Source organism: Cyanistes caeruleus, chromosome Z (genome assembly GCF_971803275.1).
Source record: "Cyanistes caeruleus chromosome Z, bCyaCae1.hap1.1, whole genome shotgun sequence".
NCBI classification, from domain to species: Eukaryota; Metazoa; Chordata; class Aves; order Passeriformes; family Paridae; genus Cyanistes; species Cyanistes caeruleus.
This window is the reverse complement of record NC_141732.1, coordinates 42948465-42971057: the sequence shown is the minus strand read 5'-3', so window position 1 is coordinate 42971057 and position 22593 is coordinate 42948465. Positions and strand designations below refer to the sequence as shown.

The 22593-nt window shown below is 42.1% G+C and overlaps 1 protein-coding gene across 3 annotated transcripts; it reads left to right on the top strand.

The window, feature by feature from the left end:
* Window positions 1-5751: 5751 nt before the first annotated feature.
* On the top strand, window positions 5752-10858 carry CTSL (cathepsin L). 3 transcript variants are annotated; one of them, XM_086868378.1, is made up of 8 exons: window positions 5752-5874; window positions 6208-6343; window positions 6681-6803; window positions 6885-7040; window positions 7219-7443; window positions 9029-9197; window positions 9522-9639; window positions 10455-10858. In XM_086868378.1, exons 2-8 carry the CDS (start codon window positions 6218-6220, stop codon window positions 10552-10554), a joined length of 1017 nt encoding a protein of 338 aa, XP_086724504.1. In that variant the 5' UTR covers window positions 5752-5874; window positions 6208-6217; the 3' UTR covers window positions 10555-10858. The 3 variants fall into 3 exon arrangements, with proteins under 3 accessions (XP_086724504.1, XP_086724502.1, XP_086724503.1); XM_086868376.1 differs by having other exon boundaries at window positions 5773-5851; XM_086868377.1 differs by having other exon boundaries at window positions 5835-5903.
* The last annotated feature ends 11735 nt before the right edge of the window (window positions 10859-22593 follow it).

Genomic DNA, 22593 nt, shown 5'->3' with positions numbered 1-22593 from the left:
GTTTACAATGGCTTGCAGAAACACAATCAAACACTAAAAGATTTATACTTCTCTGAACTTTATTACAGTTTTCATCTCAAAATAGAAATGTTGGACTGTTAAACAAAAACAAAATGTGATTTCAAATCTTAAACAGTATGTGAAATCATCCCTACACCTTCTTTGAATTATGTTAAAATGCTTTCACTATAATCTGTAGAGTACTAATGGGCAGTAAAAATTTTTTTTTGGTCAGAGAAATTTTACAATACAGACTGGATTTACAGCTTCCAATTTGTTAGAACAAATTTTTAAATTAGGAGAATCAGGAAATTGTAAATACTTTTGAGGTTTTTTTTAATATCCTTCTTAGTGTTAGGAGGAAAAAACACCAATTATCTTTAAATTTTAGACAAACATCAATACAATGTGAAAATTATTCTACATTTGTGAACTTCTACATCAACAATTCAAGATAATACTTTCCTGCATACTCCCATTATTTCCCCTGGTTAGCTTTCAGATCTCCCAAAACACAGAAATTGCCACCTGCCAGAAATCAGGAAGAGATACTGAGTAATGAGTGAGGAATCAATCAAATTGAAGTTTCAAATTTTAAGCATGTGAGTTACACCATGGTCAAAGCTTCAAAGCTGACTTCAAACATGACTCAGTATTTAACCTCTGTAAAAAAAAAAGGTAAAATAAAAAAGAAAACAAAATAACTATATTTACCCACACAGATACAAAAAATACCTCCATCAAAAAAACCTCATAGCAACAGAATATTGCTTTTGAGAAACCCTAACCCTGAAGTAATGGAAGACCCCCACCTGGTCTTTCTTGCAAGGCAAGCAATCACTTGCATCATTTCCCAACTCCTGTGACTAGGTGAGACATTGAGATGCAAACGAAGTCGTCTCTGCCTTGTGAGCTAGCAGAGAAGCTGGAATGTGGTTTCTTATCTAGCATTTGGGTGAGGAAATGGTAATTCTGGTAGATCACAAGACCACTGAAAACAAAGAAGTCTTTCAGAAGGATTGTGTCACTGTTCCTCAGCCATCTCCCAGGTCTTCAGATCACTCACAGAACCCTATCTGGGTTCCCTTGAAGCAAATGTTTCTTCCTTTTCTATTCTAATAATGATGCAACTAACTTCATTATGAGTTATGCTCCAGCTAAAGCAGTTTGGGAGAATCTGAAACAAAGATTCTTAGAGCCTGCTTATGAATGAACGTTGTTAATCCCAGATGGACATTATAAACCCTGATGCCACCTCAGATCTGTGGTGAGGAATGCCTAGGGTGTGGGAGAAAGCTGGTTACTTTCATGGAACTGCATGGAAGAAGAGAAACCACTTATGTTTATTTGGTAGCCTTTTTCCCAGGCATGTTCAATTCGTGTTCACCAAATAATTTAGGTGAAAAATATCTGCAGTTCCTGAAATTTTTCTGAGTGTGTCACTAATAATAAGTATTAAAGCAAGAGCATAGGGATATCCCTGCTGCATTTGTGTTCTTATGTCCGCCCAGCTTCCTGAAGCAGTAACTCTGGTTGGAAATTTACTATGCTTTTTTCCTGCAAGAAGTCTTTACCATAAGGTAGAAGAAAATCATGATTATTTTTTAGAAAAGAAAGTTGACCTGTATTTTTAGTTTCATTTTCCTTAAGAATAATATGGCTGGTGTTTGTTAAACGTTTGCTACAAATCAGACTCTGAGATGTAAAATCAGCACAGTGTTCTCTGCAATGTAACTGTGATTTCCTAAATTGGGTCAATTTTTAGAAACAGAAGTACATATAAGACTTGAGTTTTTTAATTGTTTTGTTTGTTTTTGGTTTTGTTTGCTGTTTTATTTTATTTTGTTTTTGTAGCATCTAATGGAAGCTGGTGAGAAAAAGCTTGGTATGAAATACAGTAATTTGCATCTTAGGCTATAGAACACTAAACATCTTGATTGAGATCATACTCCTGTAGAAACCTAATCTTAAGCCACAGTGTAGAGTGAAATGACAGAAACTAGATTGTAAACTAGAGGATTTAAATGTTTGTATAAACAAACATGTTTGCATGCATAGCTTTTTAAGTAAGCTATTCAGTATTTTTATTTCAGGAACAAAAATCCTGAATTTAGTCTAAACAGTAATGCAAAAATCCATCCAACACTTTGACTAAATAAAATAAATGTCCTACCTTTGCTGTTCAGATAAAATGGCATACAAACAAACCACTTGTTTTCACTTCAGTAAATATCATGGCTCATGAGTTGAGATTGCTGGTTTGGGGGAGTTGCTTGTGCACATGGTCTTGTTACAGCTGAGTGTGACATAGCTTATTCTGCGTACCAACATCCGTTGCTCAGACGGTTTTCACATAGTGCCAGCCTCCTGTAGCTTGGCAAGTCAATTGCCATTACAAAGGAGTTTAGCTTTTCTGATTGCTAAATTGTCTTCTGGCAGATGCAGATTGGTCCCTTCCTCTGTGTATTTTTACCAGGAGAACAAAGAACAGCAAGGTACAGAAGTACCAAAAGAGTTTTAAAAGTCCTGGGTTCAAATAAGTAGATTGGATCCAAAGGGAGATCATTCTGCTGCACATATGCGATGCAGCAACTCGTGCAGTACCAAGCACACTTAGTAACTGCAGCAGCACATAGCAAATTGATGAGATCTGTCCCTGGAGGTGCAATGTTGAATTGACTCCTTCAGCTCAAGGGGCGACACACCGCTATGCAAGTTCCTGGCACTATTTAGAAATCTATGGGCTCTGTTATCTGGTAAATTGTAGGGCCTGATAGCCACAGTGGAGTTGGCAAACTTTTAGCTGTTGCAATGGTGACATGACTAGTTATTAAAAGGTGTTGTTCCTGCATCTTAGAAGAGCGGTATGCCTTTGGCAAAATACCTGGAGTTGTGTGTATGTAGAGTTCCTCAAAAGCTGTGTTGTTTTGGTTTTTTTTTTTAATTATTTTGAAAGTTATCCTCCAAAACTGAGAGGTCTAAAGTAGTGTACAAGTGTCTTTCTTCCAAGTTTTTATCTTTGGATTATTGCAGACAGAACACTGACTACTGTGATTAGCATGGCTAGCTAAATCTCCTCTGGACTGGATGGCATCAACTGAACTTTTAAGCAGAGGAACTGAAGGAGCTCTTGATTTCAGCCCTTCTCTCTGCTAACCTAAAAGAAGTGCATTGCTCAATCCCCACAGAGATGTTTTCAATACAGCAAAGGCTGCTACGGCTGGTGTGACTGCAGCACACTGTCACGAGATTGCACAGTTTGATGGAAAATTAGTTCTATCAGTATCTGCCCAGTTATTACCTGTAACTGCTGCCACTGACCCTCTGTTCACTTCAGCAGACCATCACCACACTGGGCTTACAGTTTGGCTTGTGAACACATCGTGGTACACAGGCAAGAGCAGCAGGGACACTAACAGAGGGATACCTAGCAGCTGTGAACATGGTGTTTTCACCTTGCCTGATATAATGAAAAGCTGCTGCAACATGCCTGTCAGTGTTCATGTTGATGCATTATAATAAAATTCTTAGAGTGGAAATGTGCATCCAGGAGTTAGAGGTGGTTCTACTTCAGATTCCTATCACAGGTTTCTAAATGGGCACTCTTGTAATCACCAAATTCTGACCATGGCTGTTGCTGTGCTGATTTCCTTGCATATGCTTACATTTTTGCACTTGGGCTCTCAAACATCCTTAGCAAAATATCTAGGGAATTGATATATCCACATAACACTTATGACTCAGTACAAACCTAAATCAACATGCTGAAGGTGAAAGTATTCCTGTCTCTTTAAAGGATTTCAAGAAATTCTCTGCTCAGATTTCCCTATGTAAACTGCTAGGGAGAATTCACATATCTTCATAGTAAAAATGGTATTTGACTCCTGTGCGTGTGTGTGCATCAAGAATGTTAAGGAGAGAACAGCACAGTGATATCATATGTTATCTGACTACATGGTAACTTCCCCAAAGAGACAGGGCCTCATATCATCCAGAAAAGCATCAGTTTGTCTTGGTGCATCTCAGGGCACATTACAGAATAGCAGACATGTGACTTATGGTGCAAGAACTCCTGTAATTTAGACATCACGTCCTGTTATGCCAGCTAAATATCTTGTACTTTAAGAAAATAACTTTTTGTCCATAGTTCTTGATAATTTACTTGTAGCCTTTCAACGCTCAGTGAATACTAGATACAATTGCATAAACAGAACTGAGAAATCCAATTGCACAAAAAATATCAGAAAAAAGCTGTTAAGTAAAATATTTTCAAATGCCACACATCTCAAAAAAACCCAAAATCCAAGATAAAAAAAATCCCTTATTATGAGTTAATCAAACTAGATGATGTTGTATCTAACTCTCCTGAGGTATTTAAATGTAAATTGATTATGAAGGGAAAAGTTTCATGCTGGAAAGATACACATGCATAGGGGAATTGCACAAGTACTTTAAAAAGACAAGACAACCCCTCCAACACATCTTTATGTATTTGGCTCTGTGAGGTGTCCTTAGGTCAAAGAGTGCTCCTCAGATTATCTGGGTAAAGAAACTCGTATTGCTTGTTTTAGCAATACATTGTGTCTTAAGGCATGAAAAAACTGAGAAGTATGCATCATATGATTTCTTCCTTTTCACTGTTGTGTAACAGTCTGCAAACCCTGATTTTTACACTAAATAGACACTCTCAAGTTTATAAGCTAAAGCCATCAGTAATGCTGGCTCTACAAGGGTTTAAGGGTGAACCTCACACAACTTGTAGTTATTCTACTACTGCAGACAAGTTCCCTGTTAAAAATCAAAGTGTGTCCACTACTGCTTACATGAAAACCAAGTCCATGTGTAAATCTACTAGTGTCTTATCTGTGTTGCAACTCTTGATGTCACAAACAGTGTTTTCCAGTAAGTGTTACCGGATGCTGTGCACATAAACACTAGCCACCACTGGTGTTAAAACACCTTCTACCAAGCCTGGGTCCAGAGGAAAAAAATAAAAAAAGGAAAACAAACAAACAAAAAACCAAACCAAAAACAAAAACCAAAACAAGATCCCCGAAGAAAAAACAATAAAGCAGTTTTCAGATACTAAAACACGAGGGAATAAAAGGACTTTCCTAGAAGTGCTTCTGGCAGCAGTGTCACCACCATGCTGGTGTGCACAGTGGGAGATGCTTCCTCACACCTGCGTGGTGCCAGCCTTATGGAAGCGGCCCTGCCGGCCGTGTTAACAAAACCTCTGGCAGAGTCGCAAAGGCAGCAGCTGTCCCAGACAGGAGGAACGGGCTGGCCCAGGCAGGAGGAGCGGGCTGGCGCAGGCAGGAGGAGCGGGCCGGCCCAGGCAGGAGGAGCGGGCTGCGGCTGCTGCGGGGCACGCAGGGCCGGAGACCACCGGGGCACCACAGGAGCCGCCGCAACAACCTGATCCGAGCAGGATCCCTCACCGGGAGCACACGGACGGCGCTGGGGCTGCCAACACCCGCCATTCGTGTCTCTTTGCCCCCAGACTTAAGTTTTCCCTCATTCTGCCAGCTGCCCACTTTAAGTCCCTCCGAGTTAAATTCCACCAGGCTTAGCGTGCTGCCACTATCCCCGGCCTGACAGCGCTCGGAATAAATACTTGAACAAACATTGCCCAACCTAGCGGCTGCGGCGGTGCAGGATGTCCCCGGGAAGGCCCCACGCCGCCGCCGGGCACTCCGGGTCCCGTCCCGGGGATGATGGGGGGCAGCCTCTGCAGACCCCGCCCGCCCCGGGCCCGGCGGGAGGCGCGGCCCGGCCCGGCCGCCAATGGGCGCGGCGCGGCGCGGCGGGGCGGGCACGGCCGCGGCCGGGATAAGAAGGACTGCGGAGGGTGAGCGTCGTCGGGCAGAGGAGGTGAGGGGCAGGGGAGACCCTCAAGCGCGGTGAGCGTGGGCTGCGAGGAGGGGGCGCGTGGATAGGCCCGGCCTCGGCCTTGTCCCGCGGTGGGGTGGTTCCTGCCGGGAAGCAGCCGCCATTCCAGCTACTTTCTCGGGAGACTGCCGACTGCGCGCCCCGCGTCCCGGCCCTGCCGGCCGGGCTTGTTTACAGTCGCGGCCGAGGGCGGGGCGGGCAGCGCAGGGTGCTCGGCTCCGGCCGATCGTGGCGGAGGACGCGCCTGCGGCCTCGGGTCTGGCATCCCCCCGCTCTGGGCGCCCTGCCTGACCGCTGTTCCTCCGTCCTTGGCAGATCCGCCAGCATGAACCCGAAACTGATCACGCTGTGCCTCTGCTTGGGCGTCGTTCTCGGGGCGCCGAGACTGGACCCCGAGCTGGACGACCACTGGCAGCTGTGGAAGTCGTGGCACAAGAAGGACTATCATGAGGTGAGCCCCCGGGGGTACGGGCTCGGCCGGGCGAGCGCTGAGCGCACGGAGCTGGGCCCCACCAGCTGAGTCATTTCTGCTTTGTTACAACGCCGGCTATGGGCAGCGCTTGGGAAGCGTAATCCTTCTCTTCCCAGGTTCCTTTCCTGTGTTTGTGTATTGACTCAGCTGCACTGTACTTGTTTTTGTTATGAGGGCGGCAAAGACCGCCTCTTAACACCATTCACGCTTCCCATTCAAGTAGTCTACATTTGCCCTATTATCATGAGCCTTGTTGTGCAGGCAAATGTGGTTTGAAATGCCTCCTTGAAGTATGCTGGTTTTTTTGGCTCCTTAGAGAGAAGAAGGTTGGAGGAGAGTGGTGTGGGAGAAGAATCTGAAAATGATTGAAATCCATAATCTGGATCATGCATTAGGAAAACACAGCTACAAGTTGGGAATGAATCAGTTCGGTGACATGGTATGTATAGAGACATGCAATGCATAGTCTATGTAATGGTGTGTAATAGATTGTAACCGCATATATTGATTTGTTTTTCAGACAACTGAGGAGTTCAGACAGGTTATGAATGGTTATGTACACAAGAAGTCAGAAAGAAAATACAGAGGATCACAGTTTCTTGAGCCCAACTTCCTGGAAGCACCACGATCAGTAGATTGGCGAGAGAAGGGATATGTGACTCCAGTTAAAGACCAGGTACTATCTGATGGTGAATTTCTAACCAGTTACAGGTCCAGTTTCTTGAATGCTACACCCAGTTTCATAGAGGAAAAACACTGTACCTGTTTAATGGTGCCTAGTACAAGCTTATTAAACTTGCACCATTTTGTAGCTGTCTGGGTTTGTAACTTAACGATTTCACTTTATACTTCAGGGTCAATGTGGCTCTTGCTGGGCTTTCAGCACAACTGGAGCTCTTGAAGGGCAGCATTTCAGAAAAACCGGCAAACTTGTGTCACTGAGTGAACAGAATCTGGTGGACTGCTCTCGCCCTGAGGGGAATCAAGGTTGTAGTGGTGGTCTCATGGACCAGGCTTTCCAATATGTGCAGGATAATGGGGGCATCGATTCAGAGGAATCCTACCCATACACTGCAAAGGTAAGTGGAATAGTTGAATTGTATGGCAGGTGTCATGTGTTTTGTGGGGGAAAAATTGTGTGTTGGGAAACTCATACCTAGAAAGAAAAAAGTCTGTATAGAGATTAGTGCATCTGTAATTCCTGTTACACCTTTGCCAAGAGAGCTAGCATGCCTGCTAGCCCCAGTAGGAATCACTTTCTGCACTGGTCCTTGAGGTCAAAATCTTGACAGACCAGTTAGAAAAACTGGAGCAAGTATTCTTATTCCTCCCCCTCGTTTCCCTTCTATCAAGCCTTATCTTGGTTGCCACACCAAACCAAGAACTCAGCCCTTGTCAACAGTGCTACTTAGTGGTAGGACAGCAATTAATCTTCCCGTAACTGACCTATTACAGACTTGTTACCTACAGACCGCCTAATTCTTGTGGCTAGTGTCAGTTGGTTTCTTAACAGTTGTTAATGCCTTAAGTTCTGTTTCTGGATTAAATATGCATAAATGGAGATAATGGACAGGCTTTTAAAATCCCTCTAATAATGTATCAAATGTTAAACAGGTACAGGAGGATGAAAGAGCGGTAGTTCAGTTGTGGTATCACTTGAGAGGCCATAGTTTGTGGTGTTCACCTCTTAATAGTTCTGCTCACTATAGAGGTTCTTTTCTTTCAACTTGTTTGGTGTTGTCTGAGTCAGCAATAGCAATACTATTTGTTGTGAACAGCATTGGCTCTGGGTTCCTGTTTGTCTATGTCCCTGTAATCTTAATTTTTTCCTAATCTTGGCTGTTGTAGAGATCCCAGTTGATTATATAAACTGCCTAACTTCCTAAGTGTGAAAAGTAAGCAACTGAGTTGTAGTGTGTGTGTTCATTTAGTTGGGGAATCAACTTTGATACTAACATATAATGCAGGTAAGGGAAGGATGTGTTTGCTTGAATCTGTTTTAGTTCCACATGACCTGACTTCCAAACTAGGCCTCACCTCACCTCTCTTCTGCTGTAAATGTATGTGACATCAGCAGTTCAGGCTTCACTGTAAAAAAACCCAAAAAACCAAATGAAAAAACAACAAAAATACTGCCCCCAAATGTTGTATGTAAGGTCAAGTAATACAAATTCTTAATTTTCAAAACATTCTGTACAGCTTTTCAAACTATGACATGTTGAAATTTTGGATTTTAAGTGCTTGCTCAGTGAGCAGTTTCTGGATTGCTTTGTAATTAATGAATACTTGGCTTTCTTCCATTGCCCATTAATGCATTCTGGGCTTCTTTCCTTCCTGTGAAGATATTTTTCCTGCCCACTAAAGAGGGCAGAGTTCCAGAATGTGATGGCCCTCTGCACCTCAGTAAGGTTGGTGGGGATTTCTTGGGCCCCACTGTCATCTACATTTCTGTACTCTTTAAAATCCCTGAAGCAGTTCCTCTGTATTCCCTGTCTGTTATCCTTGCAAAGTGCTGCTGAGGCATTTGGATCCTCCTCAGTCGTCCCTTGCTTTCAAAGCAGTAAAGGCACATAATGTGTTGTAGTTCTGTGCTCAAATGGAGCATTTTAACACTTCTGTGTTAAAATGGAAAACTGTGTAATAACTACAGCTTTCTCTACTTAGGATGATGAAGACTGTCGCTACAAGGCAGAATACAATGCTGCTAATGACACTGGCTTTGTTGACATCCCTCAAGGACACGAAAGAGCTCTCATGAAAGCAGTTGCAGCTGTGGGTCCAGTGTCTGTTGCTATTGATGCGGGCCATTCTTCATTTCAGTTCTATCAGTCAGGTGGGGATTTGTTAATTACATTCATTCAGAGAGCTGGGTTTTTTAATTACTCAATTTTCATTACCCTACAGTTAAATAGATGAAAAAAAAACCCAGGTATGACAACTCAGAAATCATTTTAATACTAGGTCAGATTTTCATATGTATTTCTTGCATGTGTGTCTACTTGTCCCTCACTTTTTGCCATGATAAAATTCACTAAGATCCCTTTCTGTAACTTTCAAGAAGCTGTGCAACATTTAAGGTGAAATACATAAAGCTTCTCATGAGAATAAGGGTTTTCTACAGATGATTTTGCTTATGAGTGAACTTACACCTTTGTAGGTATCTACTATGAACCTGACTGCAGCAGTGAAGACTTGGACCATGGTGTTCTGGTTGTAGGTTATGGCTTTGAGGGGGAAGATGTAGATGGGAAGAAATACTGGATTGTTAAGAACAGGTAAGATCTGTGTCCTGTATCCAAGGGAGAATAGAAGGCAAATAGTAGTTTGTCACTTGTAAGGGCAGAGGTAGAAAGAAAACAGTAATTAAAATCTGTGTGTGGGAAATCTGGAGATTGTTTTCAGATTGTATGGTACGACAAAAGGTAAAATCCAGCTTGTGCTGCTGGCAGCCTAATAAACTAAGCCCAAAGCAGCCATCTTACTCTGCTTGTTCAGTTAATTTAAGAGAATTCAGTTCCCTTGAAACAGCCTGTGAACCTAGTGGATAGTACAGCAGTGGAGCAGAGGGTGCGGGGGGACAGGTGGAGAAAGCCTGCTTGTGAGGGTGTAATGAATTTTTTTTGGAAGCAGAGTGCTGCTGTCTTCTGTGAAATAGGATAATACTTGAACTTTAAAGACTGAGTTGCCTCCTAAGTTGGTAGGGAGAATAAATTAACGCCGAAGGGCACATCACATGAGCTTGTCTCATGTTCTCAGCATTACTAGGGCACCACCCTCAAATGCTGTTTGCAGCCTTTGACTTCCCTTAAATTGCCTGGGAGCAGTGTCTGAGCTTCAGGCACCTGTAGTCAAGGTTTGTGCATCAATGTGACTACCTCGTGAGAGAATGGCTGCATTCTTCAGTTCTGTGAGCTTGGGATGCCTCCTGGGATGCTTTTAATTGCTGGAAAACACTTAAGTTTTTGTCTGCAGTTATCTTGGATTTTCTCCACAAGTGTGGAAAGCAGCAGTCTTCAGGTTTAAACACTTCAGCGGGAGGGCAGTAAATGACTTCTGAATATGTAAACAAACCCTTTGCTTTTGTTTTCAGCTGGGGTGAGAAGTGGGGTGACAAAGGATATATCTACATGGCCAAGGACAGGAAGAACCACTGTGGAATAGCAACAGCTGCTAGCTATCCACTGGTATAATTTGGAGACTGAACATTTCAGTACAAGAGGGGATCTAAACTGAATGACCAAACCCATGTTCGCATGTGGTAGCCTTGTGTCTTTCAAAACTCAACTTGATTTTTAAAACTTTTGAAGTATATTTTACATGTTGGTGACATGCCACTTGTTTAAATTAATGTAAATGTTGGTATGTAAACAGCTTGTAATATTGCTGGCTTTGGACTGCTTAACCCAATAGATTCTTTGTATTTTAGCTTTTTTTTTTGAAATTGCAATGTGTCCAAAGGTTTACTTTTTAAATAAATACTTAAATTCCACTATATACTATGACTTGGTATTTTGGTCTTTTTTTTCTGCTTGGGACTTCTGTCACATAGGCATCTTAAATCAGACTCTTAGGTGGAGTCTATATGTGTGCACCTCTCTCTCCATCGGTCACTAAAATGTAGCCTCATTTGGGAATGGCTAGTAGCTGTTTTAAAAAGGAGTATAGAATTTAATTATACAGATTATTTAAAATGGAAGTGGAGAAGTCTCTCTGGTTCTTTGTGTCTCGTAACAAAGATCTTCAGTTTTGTCATCTTCTGTATGCAGCATCTGATCTTCACTTAGTTTTTAATTCTGTTAGTGTTTTCTTAATGGTACCTCAAAATACCACACTTGTGTAGTTTGTGCAGTTATGTCCTCTTGAGCATTATAGTAGAAATACACCCAAAGCACACCTGGGCTGTTCAGATGGCTTGTTTCTGGAGATATGTAGGGCACTAGATACTGTCTTCCCCCTGTACCAGCTTCAGCTGGAGAAGGAAGGGAGAAAATGGAGAAACTATTTCCCTGTGGAAAGTGACATTGGGCTGCTTTGTTACCTATGTACTTTCTGGCTGGCTTAACTGTGGTGGTTTACACAGTGCCCTATTCTCTGCAGGTATCACTTCTGCTGAAACATGAGTATTAGCTTTCTACTGTTCAGATGTGTTTTGGGTACCAGTACTTCCTGTAGAGGATGGTAAATACCAAAATCAGCAGGGGGAGGAGAGGGCATGGCTTTTGGGTGTTGACATCAACTCTTGCTCTTGGACATCAACTCTTGCTCTTGGGCTGTAGGTGAAGGAGGTGTTGTTCTGAAGCATATGAGCACAAGTTTTGAGTTCATGAACACAGGTTTTTGTGCATAATGTCTTTTCAGAAGCTGATAGCCATGCACACAAAGGAACACTTAGATCAGAACTTGTGGACAATTAATTTCCTTATTGTTAATAATGTAAGTCTTTAGCTTGCATTTAATGAACTCTTTTAAAGAGAAAAACAAGGTGAGTTATCCATAATAATAATAATTGTGAGTTCATGTGCTGCTTGTAGATGAATTCTTTCAACCTGAATTTCCTGACAAGTTTGGTTTGTTATTTTTTTTTTAAGGAAGAGCCTCACTCAGCCCAGTGGCTATGTTACAAGCCACAGAGCAGAAATACTGGTTAGAATTTAGCTATTATGTTGACTTGCTAAGCTAGTTATGGAGAGCATCCACAGTGCCTGGGGAAACTGTGGACTAAATATGCAGCTCACCTGGTGGTCCTCTAAAGACTGATATTCAGAAGGAAATGGCATTGGTCTATACATTTAAAATGAGAGTCAGGAGCAAAGTGCTGCCAGAGACTATAAGCTCCTTATGCAGAAGATGATTTTTCATACTTGCTGCTGGACCTGGGAATAGATTGACACCTGCCTCTCTTAACACTTTTTAATCCTAGAAGCTGATGTTACTGTGAGCCTGGTAATGCTTCATGCTTTGGGTTTTCTTTATTGGCTAAAACAGGAGCGAGACCATTACAAAACCTGCTAAAAAAATGGGCAACAGAGAAAAGTTTGGTTGTAAAACCCAGGGTTAAAAAAAGTTTACTGAAAAAAAAAAGTATTTTTTACAAGTAGATGGGAAATGAAAAGGAAACAGCATTCCAAAGCATCTGCACGTGAATGGGCGTGTAGCTCACAAAGCCTTTGACTTTTTTAGAAAAAATATGTGATAATGTAGCTATTTGTGTGCATTAAAACTTGCTGACTGTTCTGGCTGAACATCCTCAGAGTGGAATAATAAAGGCACAGGGTAAGTCAGGTCATGTAGATAATATTTACACATATTATTTACACAATATGTTACTGAAGTAATAGCTTCACCTAGAATTACCTTACATGACGCTATAAAGACTAAAATTTTTGTGTAAGTTGCAGTTTGTGTAAGTTTTTTCTTAGGAATATAAAGAACACATTTCAAGAGCAATGCTAAATCTGGTTTTGTGATTCCACTGCGGTGGTCCTGTCTTCTGTAAAATGGTTTTATTTACTTCAGAAATACTGTAGTAAAGTAGCAAATGATTCAATAGTGGTATATGTTGTGTTGGGAAAGTGTTGTCTCTGTTCAAAGTTGTTCCTTTATGAAGATACACAGCAAATGGATGTTATGTGTGGTCATGGATAGCTCCAGAGCTGTTACCAGAAAGCTATGGTAGTTAAAGCTCTTGATTACTGTTCCAGTGATTTCTGTCCAAAGCTTGTTGGTTATATTCTTACTGCTAGCTGAAGCTGCATTTATTAGAAGATGTGTTACTTTAAAATATACTAGTGCACATGTATTATCAGTAAAAAATCCTACCCTATCCTGGTTCAGGCCCTGTTAAAATTGCAGCTATTACTGATGGGCTCTTACACATAGCTGAATGCATGAGCTGGGTATTATATTGCATGCTAGATGGCAGTTCTGTACCATGATAAACCTTAGCAGTCCTTGCTTGTTAGTATCTTAATTGTGAAAATGCACTTTTTTTAATTGGAATTTGTGAAGAGAAAAGTTTTGCATTTGATTTTCATGTGCTGCTGCTTCTAAGACTGTTCTTCTACTAAAGGTCTCTTAGCAGTTTCTCTGCTCTGCTAATTGAATGTATTTATCACTCACTGGACCTGAGTTTTTAAAGACATGTATTCTTGAGGCAAGGAAAGTAATGAAATTAAATTATTTCACTTACATGTGAAGTTCTTATTCTTTAGTCTGGTGAGAAATGACTTTAACTGTCATGTAGGAAACTATTTTCCCTTAAGAGCACTCAGTTTTTGATACTATCTGTTTCTGCTGAGTGGAATGGAATTTTGGTGGGGTTTTATATAATGTGATTAGTCTTTTTGTCTTTGCTAATGTTAAATTAATTTCCAAAAATTAACAGTGAAACAAATAATTTTATTATTCTGCTACACAAGCCATGCACTGAAGTAATTTTCAAAGCACTTGGAAGAACTATGGTAACTAAATATTTGTCATTTCATGGTGTGAAAAACTTACAGGAAAGGCAAACATGATGAATTGTAGCAGTGAAGGTTTCTATAATGAAAGATTAATTGTTGGTCTGCATAACAGCACTCAGAAAACATTGTTCTGAGACAACTGGATGAAAATGTGAATATCCACTTCAAAAAATACCCAAAAATGAGCTGCTGAATATCAGTCATGCAGCATTTGCTCCTTAATCTCCTTGATAAAAAACCAAATCCCGTCATATAATTAAGCTTAATGCCAGCCAATAATTTTTTACGTATTAGAGATTGGCAGCAATTTCTGGCTATTAAGCAAGGAATTGAGCACATCCTGAAGGCTATCATAATGTAACCTGATGGTTCTGCTTTCTAGCTCTCTTTGGACTTTACCAAGATGTAGGACAGATTGAGCACCACTTTTTATTTCTTGTCTGTCCAATACTCTTCAGTCTTTTTGCTGTGAAGTCATAGCACAAAATGCTGACTCAATTAATGCACTGTTTCAAATAAATAATTGTTTAAATCAGTAATGGGGATGTTATTATCTTATTTGTTAATCACAGTCTTATTGAATCATGAGTGAAATTTTGGGTAAGTGCAGGGTCTCCTAAAGCATTTGAAAGAAAGGCTAAAATCATAAACAAAATTTCATTCACAGTTCACAAAACTGAACTTGGGCCATACTCAATACGGCTTGTCTGAAAGCAGACAGGGAGCCCAATCAGGGACTTCTTTTGGGGGTGTTGGACGGTTGGCCACAGGGTGGAGACCTGATCCATGGATCAATTAGTTTTAGGAAGATAGAAGTCTCAAGAATATCAGAAGATGGCACCTGCATTTGTGTTCACAAGTGAACTTGACTGTTCTGGGTGTTTTTTTTCAAGCTCGGTTGCACAAAGATTTATTGTCCAGTGATCCTAAAATATGATTTCTGCAACACTTTTTGTTTCCATCCTGTTTTCTGCTGAAGAGATACTGCCAACCTCTGTGTTGGCACAGAGAAACCATGGCAATGGCCATTTGTAAAATACTGGATTCTTTTTTACAATGCTTCTTCCTTGTTTTGTTCACTGATAGTTCTACCCACCTCTAGGAGATCCAAAACCTACTGCTGAGTGAAACCTGATAGATTTTTGCAATAAGGTGATGCTGGAAAACACATTGTCGAAGTAACACTATGTGTTGTCAGGTGTGGTGCTGCAGTGCTGATACCTGGTACCCTCCACAGTCCTGGTTTGGGAAGAAGTGGTCAAAGATGGAGCAGGGCCAGAGTGAGCTATTCCTCTCCCCACCACCTTCAGAAGGCTGTTCTGGTTGGAGGGTGGCTTTGTGAGTTCCTCTAGGGAAAGATTGTTGATGGTCTGAGAGCTCAGCAAGGAAGAGATGATTGTCCAGCCTTGTTTTTTGTCTGTACTATTGTGTGTTCTCCCAGGGTGAGAATGGTTTAGGTGTGCTCCCCTGCGGTGCCACTGAGGGCCCTCTGAAGCTATTACAGCTATTACTTCCTGCCTCTAGTAGTAAAAGCTGCAGTCTCAGGAGCTACCATGGAAATAGTCTAAGTTTTATTAAGATTTTTTTTTTTTTAATTACTAGTGAAAGCTTCCTGCACAGCATGCATGCCATAACATAGATCTTTCTAAAATGAATGCTGGGCTACTAGACACTCAAACTGGCTTAGGGTCTGAGAAGTTGATGCTGAAATAGGATGTTGAGAAGGCCTTGAGGATGTAGCATGTCTTGAAACGCGCTTGATTTTGCTTAAAACTGAAGGTCAAATGAGGTGGCTTCAGAGCTGCCAAGTCAGGTGTTTTTTCCCCACAAAGGAAGTATACTTCTAAGCACACCTCTGTAATATATCAGTTTATGCTACTGGTAACAAGGCAGAAAAACACGCCTAGATAGGGCTGCCCACAGAACTTTAAACCAGTTCATTGCTGTGTATGCAGGCATCCATTTTTGCTAGATATAGGAAAAAAAAAAAAAAGCACACCAAAAAAACCATCACACCATGGCACAATCCTTTACCATAATAGTACAGCAATGCCAGAATTGTGAACTCAAGTTCTTCTCAATATTTAACATTCCTTCTGCTCAGCACGTTTAGCAGTATTGCTTTCCTCATTCAAGCATGAAGCATAAACTGACAGCAGGGTTGTTTTGGAACAGGAAATACATGCTGGAAACTTCAGCTGTATTGTAAAATTGCACTGGCTTTAGGAGATTTATAATAATACTCTCTCATAGTTAAAAGAGATGTCTCTCTCTGTTTATACAGAAACTCCAATGCCTTGTGCAAAGGTTAAGAATAAATCCTGCTGCCTTTTTGCTATCTGTTGCTGGCTAGTCACGGGGAGAATGGGAGAGGACCTGTGTTTTCTGATTCAGTGCTGTTTTGAGCATTTCTGTCACATTACTCTCACAATGTAATAGAGCATTTCAGAAGCAAGCCTTGTGTACACAGGATGTGATGGATGCCCATCAGCAATACTTTTGAAGTGGTGTTTCTGTAGCAGTATTTCCAGACATTTCAATGAACTTTATAGCCCCTTTCTGTCAGTAATTCTGCAAACAAAGAGCAAAAGAAACTTCCTCCACACTGCATTTCTAATCTAAACTGAAAACTGGGAGAGGAAGGAGGCCAAAAGTAGTGAGGCCACCTGCCAGAGGGCAGGCAAGAGATTAGCAGCTGTGGGTGTGCATTTGCAAGAAGTCTCCCCCTTTGGCTTTGTTTTCTCCCACTATATCTTCAGGAGAGCTAAAAGTAAACATCCTCATTCATGTTCTTCTGCTGAGTTTAAATTTCAGATCTGGTTTTCATGGCCTTTTACACTTACCCTCCCTGCTTTGGTTTGAGCAGTTTCCTTTTTCTGCGCCAGAATAATAAATCATGCTGTGTTGTTAAAAGAGGGAGAAAATTGTCCATGCAGGAACAAAACAGGAAATCTGGTGATCGAAAGGGCAAAAGACAGCTGGTGTGTCAGCCGGTACAGTGTGTCAGAGCTGTGCTCTCAGAGCTCATGGTGACAAGGTTAGTGCTGCGGTGGCTGGGCGTGGAGAGGAGCTGACCTCTTTATTTCCCCAGCATGTGCCGACGGTGCATTGGAGCGCCTGCTGAATTGATGAGACATCGTGAACAGTCATGCCTGGGCTGGGATTAGGCTGGCCATGTTCATTCAGCCTGAGCACTGCTGACCCAGTAATTGAGCAGGAGCATTATCTCTTTCAGAGGTGTCCCTTCGAAAGTGATAAAATATTCACTGGGTGATCTGCTCAGCAGCTGACAACAATTCTTAGGCCAAACTCTTGTTTATCAGCATGGGAGCACAGAGCTGTTTTGGCCAACACCCTCAGCAAGCTGGCTCACCAAACTGTCTTCACTGAGTGCAGTGGTCAGAACTACAAAAGCTGCTACCAGAAAACAGGTTGCTTGGCTCCTGATGAACAGTGTCTTGCCAAACCATGATGCAAATCATTGCATCGGATGAAAGCAACCTCCTCCAGGCAGATCGCAGTGGAAAATCCTATGTCTGTGAAGTATTAAAATAAGTTTAGTTGAACCAGATCACATGCTTAGTTTGAGGTTTTTGTTTTTATGTTTTTCTGAAATCACTGCTGTATTTGCAGAAAGCTAGGAACAAAAATCAAAGGTGTTTCTGGTAGCAATACTTGGGGTTTATGAACACTGTCCCTGATGGCATGAAGCCTGAATGGTAGGGAATGTCTCATCAAAATTTCAGATGTTCTGTTCCTCTAGGGAACTGTGTGCAGATCACAATGTACATTTACTCTCTGTTATTCCCACTTTTGTGTCCTGGATGTCTCTGGAAAATAGATACTTTTTACTTTTGCTGTCCCACAGAAACTAATGGCCTTATCATCTTTCATTTTATTAAACCTACTCTTCCACAGGCACCAACCCCCCTTTTCTCACAGTAAGTCTATGTGGTATAATCCATATAAGCTAAAAGCTCTTTCCTGTTCTCTGTCTCTAATTAGCTGGCATTTTATAAATGAAGAAAACTTTTGCTTGACTTTTCCAGAAATATGAGTTGGCTTTATTAAAAAAAAACTAGCAAAACTCCCTGTGTGTATGTTTCATTGGAAACAGAATGAAGTATTTTCATATAAATGCTCAGAAACACATTTGATCCTACATTTCAAAGGGCATCTGCATTTCAGCTGCCTGTCTTTCTCAGGGATGAGTGAGGTCCTCCTGCAGAGTGTCCAGGATCAGCTCCTCAGAGTGCTAGGCTGGCAGGGCAGCAGCACAGGCAGCCAGGGTGACACGGGACTGGTGGGAAGCCTGCCAGCCCCAACCTGTTCTCTGATCCCCCATCTTGTGATTGCAGTCACAAGGCCACCTCTCTGCGCCTGGCTGCTCAGACTAACTCAGTTTCCAGTCAAAGTAATTTGTGAACAACTGCTCATTTAGTAGAGACTGGTGGGGTTGCTGTATTTTCTTGTGTTATTGGACACCACTAGGTTGATGTAGTTTGCCTTTATTTTACTTCTGAAATAGGTGCAAATGTTCCAAATAATTGTAAAGAAGAATTATGTTTGGCAACAAGTTTGACAACCAGTGCTTTAACAGTCGCATATATATATATATACACACCTGGTGCAGTACAAACAGTATAGTTTCTGCATCTTCCTCCAAAAGTAATAAGAAGTCAAATTTATTCATATATAATTTCTACATAAATATATAAATATATATATAAAAATATATAAATACCTATCAGTGATAAATTAATATATAATTTATGCCAGGAAACTATTGAATACTGATAAAAAGGCACATATGTGAACTAGTGTTTAGTTCACATATGTCTGTTCCTTCCTGTACTTGGTGTTTGCATGTATTTTCAATTTTGTATCATGCTGATGAGCATCTGAGGAGTAATATCAGGCATTGCTGACTTTTGCATCTGGAGGCAGTCACAACACCTTCATCGTGAGCACTGACTGCTTCTCTCAGCAGCCTTGATGGTAGCTTGTGGTGTGTCCTCTTCCACACCACTCCAACCACTAAATAGTCACTGATTCTTAAAAAAAAAATCAAAAAAAATCTGTGTCTTACTTTCTCAGCAGCCCTCAGATACCTTGCAAAACCATGATGGGAGGCCATGGGAGGAAGTTGTGGTCCAGTGTTGCAAGGGTTTCATAGGTGGTGTGTCCCCTCACCCTCACCCTGCAGTGTAAGAGAGCTCTGTAGAAATGGTCTGAACTAGCATCTCACTGCAGAGGGAAACTTTAAAACTCACCCTGAGCCTTTTAGGAGGACTTTGTGGAGTGGTGTGGTTGCAGGGTTCTGCTGTGTGTAGCAGAATACATACAAGTACTTAGGTATGAGTAGAATAGTAGTAAGGTAGATCGAAGCAGGACTCCAGCAAAGAACATCCACTGTTCACACTGAATAAAGCTGCTTGCTTTCTCAATCTGCGTTTGAAGTTTGTAGGGGTTGTTTATACAGAGTAGATATGGATCTCTTTGTAAGTACCAGCCACCCAGCCACCCACAAACGAAGAGCATTGTCATTTAAGCATCTGCAGCCACCTAAGCAGCAGTTAGTCAGAGCAGTGTCCCAGCCCTAGCCCCTCCTCTAACATGTGCTTTTGGTGCAAACTGAGGAAAAATAAATGTGGGGAAAATAGCAGCTGGGGTTAGATCCAGGCTTTGCTGTGAAGCTATACTTAAATGAAGGCAAGTTGGGTGCTGTAAGGCTGACAGTAAGTAGGGCACTCAATGACTGACACATTGCAGTGTGCAGGTGTACATATCCTGCCAGCAGGAACACAGATCTTAAGCATTAGACTGGGTACACCCACTCCAAAACAAACTGCAACCATGTCCCTAAGTGGTGGTTTTTAGAGGCCCTGTGGTTTCCCTGAGGACTACTCAAGGTATCTCTGTTCTTGCCCCATCATCTCTCCTGGCCCCTTGGGAACAGGACTAAGTTACCAGTGATCCTTCTGATGCAAAACCAGTATTGTTAGCTGACTTAGACTGGCCTCAAATTACACTTGGTTTTAGGTTTCCAACTTAAAAAATGCAATGGAGTTCCTCAATAAATAGTGACATCAACATCTGTTTGTGTTTTGATATAAAGACTTGGAGAGACAATTACATATATATGCATATATGTCTAAAAAAAAGTTGTAAATACATGTACGTGCACATTATTTTCACAGGAAAATGGATTCATTAGTTTCCATAATCAGGGTGCACAAATGCATCATGCAGTAAAAAGATTTTATTATTACCTAAACCGTCTATTTTTTTTCTGCTTCCTCTTCAGTCTCCAGGACTTAAGTGTTGTTTGTGTTCTACTGTTGATAGTAGAACTTTGAGATAGTAGAGCACGTGATGAGGAACAGACTAAACAAGTTCACACTGTACTTGCTGATTCTGGGAAGTTGTCACAGCTTTAAAAAGTGCCAGATACCTGCAGAAAGAGTGCTTTGATACCTGAAGCAGCACTGAAATCACATCTTCACCCCTGGGATAGCAATAACTAAGGGTAAACACTCATCATGAATAATTTTTTCTGCTTTTGTTCAGCCTGCCTCTTCTTTAGGAATAGTAAAACACTATTTTATAGTGTTTAACTAGTAAGTTATATTTTAACTTGGATTTTCTTGGCAGGAGTATTTTCAACTCCTCCATGTGTCCTAATGTAATTCACAAAGTGTTCTTAATAAAGTTTTGTACCAGCACAGGGCTGGGGGGGGGGGGGGGGGAGTATGGGGGGGTGGATCAGGGGTGAAAATGAGAAGAGGGTACAGGAGTTGTTTACGTCAAGGAGGTTGCCTAAAAAAAGTTAATATAATGAGACAGGAGAGTTATAAAGGGGGTTAGACTGAAGAGTCTAATAGTTAAAGTGACCTAAAGCCCAGTTTTCACATCCTTATCACTTAATGAAATCACACATTTCTTTTAATTCCTAATTTTTGCTCTCATTGGCCAATGACTGCTAGTTACACAGTGTATTTCTGATCTCCTCAGGCAAGTGCCAAGTCAGAGATCTAGCACCAGAGCGCCTACAGATGGATGGCTCTAGAAGCCTAGAAATGTCCAGTCCACAGAATCATTAGGGTTGGAAGGGACCTCTGGAGATCATGCAGTGCAATCCCCCTTCCAAGGCATGGTCAGCTTCAGCAAGTTACACAGAAACCTGTTCAAATGGGTTTTAAATGTCTTCACAGAGGAAGACTCCAGGGCAGCCTGTTCCAGTGTTCTGCCACCCTCAATGGAAAGAAATTCTTCCTCAGTGGTGCAATTTCTTGTGTTTTAGTTTATAAGCATTGATCCTCCTCCTGTCTCTGGGCACCACTGAAAGAGTCTGGCACCATCCTCTTGGCACCCACCTTTGAGATATTTATATGTGTGAATGTGATCCCCTCTCAGTCTAAAGAGACTAAACAGACTAAACAGGCCCAGCTCCTGCAGTAAGAGAGATGCTCCAGACCCCAGATCATCCTTGGTCATCCCTCGCTGGACCCTCTCCAGTAGCTCCTTGTCTCTCTTTTACCAAGGAGCCTGGAACTGGGCACAGCACACCAGACACAGCCTCACCAGGGCCAAGTAGAGGTGCAACTCCTTCAACTTCTGGCTGTGCTCTTCCCAATGCACCCTTGGCCCTCCTGGCCACAAGAATACTGCCAGCTCATGGACAACTTGTGGTCCACCAAGAGTTCCAGATCCTTCTCCACAGAGCAGCTGTGCTGGCACTTGGGGCTGTTCCTCCCCAGGTGCAGGACCTGACACCTGCCCTTGTTGAATCATTAAATTTCTCTCTGCCCAACTCTCCAGCCTATCCAGGACCCATGGAATGGCAGCAGAACCTTCAGGTGGATCAGCCACTCCCTCGGTTTAGTGCCATCAGCCAACTTGCTGGGGGTACATTCTATCCCTTCATGGGGTCATTGATAAACAGGTGGAACAAGAATGGTTCCATTATTGACCCCAGAGAATGCCACTGGCTGTTGGTCTCCAGGTGGATTCTGCTGTGCTGATCACAACCCTCTGAGCTCTGTCCTTCAGCCAGTTCCTGATCCACCTCACTGTCCATTCCTCTAACCCACATTTCCTGAGCTTTCCTGTGAGATGTTATAGGAGACAGTGTCAAAAGTCTTGCTGAAGTCAGGTCAGACAACATCCACTGCTCTCCCCTCACTGACCCATCCTGCCATGCCACCACAGAAGTTTATCAGATCGGTCAAGCATGAGTTCCCCTTGGACAATCCATGGTGACTACTCCCATGCCTGGGCACGACCTCCAGAATTAGTTGTTCCATTCCCTTTTCAGGTACAGAGCTGAGGCTGACACAACTTATCTTCCCAGCTCCTCCTTGTCCTTTTTGGAGATGTCAGTAATGTTGACTTCCCTCCAGTCATCATGCACCTCTCCCATTCTCCATGATTTTGCACAGATAATGGAGGTTGGCTTAGCAACATCTGCCAGCTCCTTGGGCACTCATGGATACATCCCATCAGAGCCCCTGGATTTATGGGTGTTAAGTCTCTCTAGCTGATCTCTAACCCAACCCTCCATTACCAGGGCAAAGTCTTCCTTTCTTCAGCCTTCCTCTCTTGCCTCCAGGGTCTGGGACTCCTGAGGGCTGGCCTCACCAATATAGACTAAGACAAAGAAGGCATTCAATAATTCTGACTTCTCTGTGTCTTCTGGCACCAGGACACCACAATTCAGCAGTAGCCCCACATTTTCCCTAATCTTCCTTTTGCTGCTGATGTACT

Excerpts from the sequence above, each read along its gene's own strand:
- CTSL (XM_086868378.1), top strand. The coding sequence starts at position 6,218 with ATGAACCCGAAACTGATCACGCTGTGCCTCTGCTTGGGCGTCGTTCTC. Across the intron at positions 6,804-6,884 it reads TGAATCAGTTCGGTGACATG|ACAACTGAGGAGTTCAGACA; the intron begins GTATGTATAGAG and ends TTTGTTTTTCAG. Across the intron at positions 9,198-9,521 it reads ATTTCAGTTCTATCAGTCAG|GTATCTACTATGAACCTGAC; the intron begins GTGGGGATTTGT and ends ACACCTTTGTAG.